The sequence below is a fragment of the Octodon degus genome, unplaced genomic scaffold (assembly GCF_000260255.1).
Source record: "Octodon degus isolate 3935 unplaced genomic scaffold, OctDeg1.0 scaffold00005, whole genome shotgun sequence".
NCBI lineage: Eukaryota > Metazoa > Chordata > Mammalia > Rodentia > Octodontidae > Octodon > Octodon degus.
The window spans coordinates 23,340,307-23,345,764 of NW_004524581.1; the positions used below are offsets into that span (position 1 = coordinate 23,340,307).

At 54.9% G+C, this 5,458-nt stretch overlaps 1 protein-coding gene across 1 annotated transcript in view; it reads left to right on the forward strand.

Moving 5' to 3' along the window:
* Positions 1-584: 584 nt before the first annotated feature.
* Positions 585-5,458, forward strand: part of Prph2 (peripherin 2) — an 11,392-nt gene continuing 6,518 nt past the window's right edge. The window contains exon 1 of the mRNA XM_004624140.1: positions 585-1,172. Within this exon, the coding sequence (XP_004624197.1) occupies positions 592-1,172 (581 nt within the window). The 5' untranslated portion in view covers positions 585-591. The remainder of the gene's footprint in view (positions 1,173-5,458) is intronic.

Genomic DNA, 5,458 nt, shown 5'->3' on the forward strand with positions numbered 1-5,458 from the left:
GTACCAGGAATCAAACTTAGGACCTTGCACTTGCCTGGCAGGCACTTGTGCCACTGAGCTGTATCCCTGGCCCTGCTATTTCTTTTTCAACTTGAATTACAGTGCATGCACTGTGTCCCACAGGAAGTTGCAGCCCTGAGCTGGGCCGGCCTCCAGGCTCAGCCTGGCCTCTGGCCAGGCGCCCCATTTTGCTCCCCATTCTCCAAGCTGAACCCAGAGCTCTCGGGGCCGGCAGCACACTGAGGCTACTTTTGCTCATCTTGTGTGCCTGGTGCGGCTTTATCTAATGGGATGAACTGGGCTAAAGAGATTAGCAAGATGTCCCGAGGATCCCACTTTTAATCTGCAGAGCTCAGCTGTCCTGCTTGGCTCGGAAGGGCGCTGTGGAATCAACACGGGGACCGGCTCTTGCCGCTGCTTCTGAGCTCGTGGGGCCCCAGGCAGGCCCCCCGACATGGACACCCCTCAGAGGAGCCCCCTGAGGCGCGGGCCCTCTGTGTACCTCCGGTGGCCCTGAGTGTCGGGGCCTCCAAGTCGCCTGGGTCAAGAGGGAGCCGTGCTGTGGGACACTGCTAGACACACTGCGCAAGCATGGTGCTGCTCAAAGTCAGGTTTGACCAGAAGAAGCGGGTCAAGTTGGCGCAGGGGCTCTGGCTCATGAACTGGCTCTCCGTGTTGGCTGGTATCATCATCTTTAGCCTGGGGCTCTTTCTGAAAATCGAGCTCCGGAAAAGGAGCGAGGTGATGAACAATGCCGAGAGCCACTTTGTGCCCAACTCCCTGATCGGGGTAGGGGTGCTGTCCTGCGTCTTCAACTCCCTGGCTGGCAAGATCTGCTATGACGCCCTGGACCCCGCCAAATTCGCCAAGTGGAAGCCCTGGCTGAAGCCCTATCTGGCCGTCTGTGTCCTCTTCAATGTCATCCTCTTCCTGGTGGCCCTGTGCTGCTTCCTGCTGCAGGGCTCGCTGGAGAGCACGCTGGCCCACGGGCTCAAGAGCGGCATGAAGTACTACCGCGACACGGACACGCCGGGCCGCTGCTTCATGAAGAAGACCATCGACATGCTGCAGATTGAGTTCCAGTGCTGCGGCAACAATGGCTTTCGGGACTGGTTCGAGATTCAGTGGATCAGCAACCGCTACCTGGACTTTTCCTCCAAAGAAGTCAAAGAGTGAGTGGCCCCTGAGCCTGGGTCAGAGCTATTTGAGGATACAGAGGCTGAGATCTCTGACTCTCTGCTTGTCCGGAGCCCTTCCCTCACTGTGCGGTACATAACGGCCCTGTATGAGCGAGGGGACTTGGGTTGGATCCTGTGCAGTCACCAGGACCCTGACCTCTTAGGCCCATAAAAGTAGCAACTTCATGGGGCCCCACCTGACATTTAGCTGAGGCGGGAGGAAGTGTCAAGTTATACAAGCTGCAGGAGGCTGCGATGGGGCATTTATGCCCATGTTCTCGGACATCATCTGGGTCATGTTGTGTTCAAAGGAAGGAGTTCAGTCCCAGGGGTTTAAGTTTCCTGCTTAGTTCCCTGGCCTTGCCTCCTGTCCACTCGGAGTGTCCACTCCCAAAGTGTCTGTGCTTGGACGTGGTGGGCTCAGCCCATTCCGTCGCTCCTATGGCCAGGCAGCTCTGGGCTGCAGGTTGGCTGTGGTCAACAGCTTTGCCCTTGGGCAGACCGCTGGCCCTGTGGGCCTCTGCTCGCCCATCTTTCACATGAAGGTGCTGGGATGGACGACCGTGGTACTCACCACCTGGCCCCATCTAGAGCCTGGTACATGGCAGGAGCTCAAGAAGGGCCTCTTGGCATTTACTTCCTACACGATGATAGTGGGACATGTGACAGGGTCCCTAAGGTGTCCCTGGCATAACAGCAAATAGAATCCTGTGGAGGCCGTGGGCAGGAATCTCGCATGGGTCTTGGCTCTGGTGATCTTCAGGGACGGGGCAGCTGGCCCCGAGGCAGGGCCCGCCCTCACCCTTTCTTTCTCTCAGGCACTGTACTGCCCTGTGACGTTCGAGTGCAGCGGTTCCCTTTAGGTCTGGCAAGTAAGTCAGCAGGCAGTGGAACAGGAGGCGTGGGTTGCGCTAGCAGCAGGACATGGACAAAGCCCAGACCTTGCTGAGCCCCTCAGGTGCAAGGGAAGTGGGACCGAAGGTTGCAGCAGGCCCTGCGTTTCCTCTGTGGATCGAGATTACTGCCACGAATCCTCAGCCCAGGAGAGGATTGTAAGGGGCTCTGCCTTTCCCTGGTAACAATCCACAGGGCCAGGACAAGGTGGTTCAATTTATATACAGCACCCCAGTAGGGGACAGGGACGGGGACAGGGAGAACTCCTGGGAGTGAGAGGCAGTGGCACAGCCACGGTCCACAGCAAATGAACTAACGGGGCTCTGGCATGACCCTTGATTGTCTTCAGCATCCTGTCAGTGTTTGCAGAGACATAAAAAATCAACCTGTGACCCCAAATCCCTTTCCGTTTCAGAGGGGAGAAATCCAGGTCAATCCACTCCCAATGACCAGTGAATCCAAATGTTCAGGCAAACATTGAGCTTAATCAAGTTTGCCTCAATGCCCATACCCGCTTGTTGTGAAATTATGTGAACTCCGTCGACTCAGAGGAGAATTTCTGTATTTTAAGTGACCCCCCCCACCAAAAAACCCCACCCCAAAACAATGACAATATTAAGAAAGGCAAAAGTAAGAAAAGAAATGCACGTCAGAGTCCCACCCATAACTGGTAGATGGCTTTAGTTTTCCCACATTTCATTCTGCTCTGGTTGGCCTTTACCTGATAACACAGAGCAAAGGCGTAAACACACATGTGTGCCGATCAGGTAACGTTTGCGTAAAGTTAGGCCAGTGATGTTTAACGCCTGTGCGCCTTTCCAGGAGGCAGCATTCCCCTCTCAGGCTATAGGTTACTGGCAAGGCTGGTCCTCTGCTCAGAGCTCTTGATCCTTTGTCTCTTTTGGGCTAAATTTCTGGGAAAGAAATACAGCTGCTGGCTTTCACTTTCCACAAAGCCAGAGGCACACACAGCCGTGGAACTGAACCGCCTTCCTTGTTTTCAAAACTTGCAGCGACCTCAGTTGAGGATCACCTTACGGTTTATCAGTTTATTCCACAGACTTTGATACCTATGATCCTGGAAGTGGCTAGGGAGCTCTGGGGCCTGTGACCCTGCCCACTGGGGGCCAGCTCCAGGGGCCAAGCTGAGCCACTGGGTGGGAGGAAGGGAAGAGCAGGAGGGGCGCTTACCTCCACCCCAGGGGCGCTAAGATGTTCGCTGTCCACATTTGGACTGCTTCATTTAGGAGGATTCGTAAGTGCATGCAGCAGAGCTGGCTCCCAAAGAACTTTCCCTGAGAAATACCCAAAAAGTTTGTCTTTGGGATCTTACTAAGGACTGAGAAGTGATGACAGTTTAGCTTGTGGCTTTGCTTCACAGCAGCCTGAGACTGGCATTCTTTTTTGCTTTGTATTTTTGGGGGCACCAGAACCCAGGCCCTTGCCCTCCTCACTGTACCACTAAGTTGCTCAGTCTCGGGGGCCAGGAGGATTCTGATGGCAGAGATGAGGCCAGGGCCACACGGAGAGCGGGAGTTATCATCCACCAAGATTTCTAGAAGGCATTCTCCTCTCCCATCAAACGGGGACATGGCAAACCACTGGGCCTCACATTCCCGGGGGAGAGGCGGCCCCAGGACAGAGCTGGTCATAGGTGGCTGTAACCCTGGAGGACACTCACTTGCAGCCTCCCTGAGGCTGGTGTGGGCGTGGCTGTCCTGGGTCACCTTGTTTACTGCAGTTGCTTAGGGCTGTTGGGATTAAGGCTCATGGCCTCTTAAGACAAAGCCGGGCCAAGGAAGCGCCTTAGCTGGCTATTTATGTCACATGGCACTGTCCAGGCTGCCAGCTTTGCCTGCTTGGGGTCCCCAGGACTGCTGGGGTCTTGATGAAGACAAGGCCATGTTTCAGGACAGTCACCAGGCCCAAGCCTCACAGTGTGAAGTTTTTTGGAGGTGCAAACATACCTCAGTGGGAGAACCATTGTCAGGAAGGAGAGCCCTCTGGGGGAGCAGAGGGTGCAGGCAGTGATTGGCAGGGAGCCGGCCCCCTCCGCACTAGCACAACGAATGAGTGCCCAGGGCTCAGTATTCTTTTTTTTTGTTACTAGGAATCAAACTCAAGACCTAGCACTTGCCAGGCAGGTGCCGTGCCACTGAGCTATAGCCCAAAAACCAGATATTTCAAAGCTGCACAAGTGATTCTAATATACCTTTAAGGCTCAGCTCCACTGCCAGAGAGGCTGTGGTATGAAATAAGATTCCATAGGAAAAGTGCTCTGGTGGGTCCTGGGACACAGTTGAGTGCTTGATGGGAGGTTATGGAATCAACTCTCCAAGTCAGGGTGGCAATCAGGGAAGGCTTCCTGGAAGAGGAAGTGCTGAATGTGCCCAAAACAGGGAGAGTACCAGGGCTCTTTTTTTTTTTTTTATTTTGGCAGAACCAGGGATTGAACTCAGGCCCTTGCACTTGCCAGGCAAGCGCTTATTCTACTGAGCCATCTCCCTGGCCCCATTAGTATTCTTTTTCTTGTTGTTTGAGGGGCTGGAGATGAACCCAGAGTTGCGCCCATGTGGGGCAGGCAGCACCACTGCATTGTACCCTGGTTTTCGGTCGTTCTGTTAGGATTCTTTTGTGAGCATCACTAGGTGTAAAGGGACGTGCGTGGAGAGGCTAACACAGAAGATGTAGGCTCACCCTTGTCCACTTCCTTGGGGAGCCCAAGCGGGCCAGCAAGGTGGTGTGGCCAGCCTGCTGAGGTGCCTCGGAGAGGCCACTGCAGGTGCCACCTCTGCTCATGGACACCTAGAGGGAGTATAAGGCTGGGTGACAGTGGCCGGGCCAGGGCTGCTGGGAAACGAGGGAACTCTCACCCTGCAGGAGGTGAATAAGGAAGGACCAAGGCAAGGGGCTCCCTTCCACTTCCGGTGTGGCTCTGCCCCCAGAGTCCTCTGGGGCACGGTCAGGTTGTGTCCCTGTGGCTCCAAGTGGAGGGAGCTGGCACTTTCTGGGGACGCAGGGGGCACAGTGGTGTTACTTGAGAGAAGGGGCCACAGTGGCTCCACATGGGGCCACTCAGCTCACATTTCATGCTCACAAATAGATTTGGGACTCAAAGGTCTGTCCTATGCCACCTCCACACCTGGCCACAGGGACCCTGGGAACAGCTCCAGGGAACTCAAGGGACACCCTGTGGTGAGTAGGGGGGTAGCACTAGAAGTCTCAGAGAGGAACGCCCATCTCCTCCGCTTTCTGGCCCAGAGGGAAGTGGTAGCTCCAAGCTGAAGCCCTCCCCACTGCCCTCTGGCCTGGCCACCCATTCTTTAAATTTTATTTATTTTTTTTAATTTTATTTATTTATGTGTGTGTGTGTGTGTGTGTGTGTG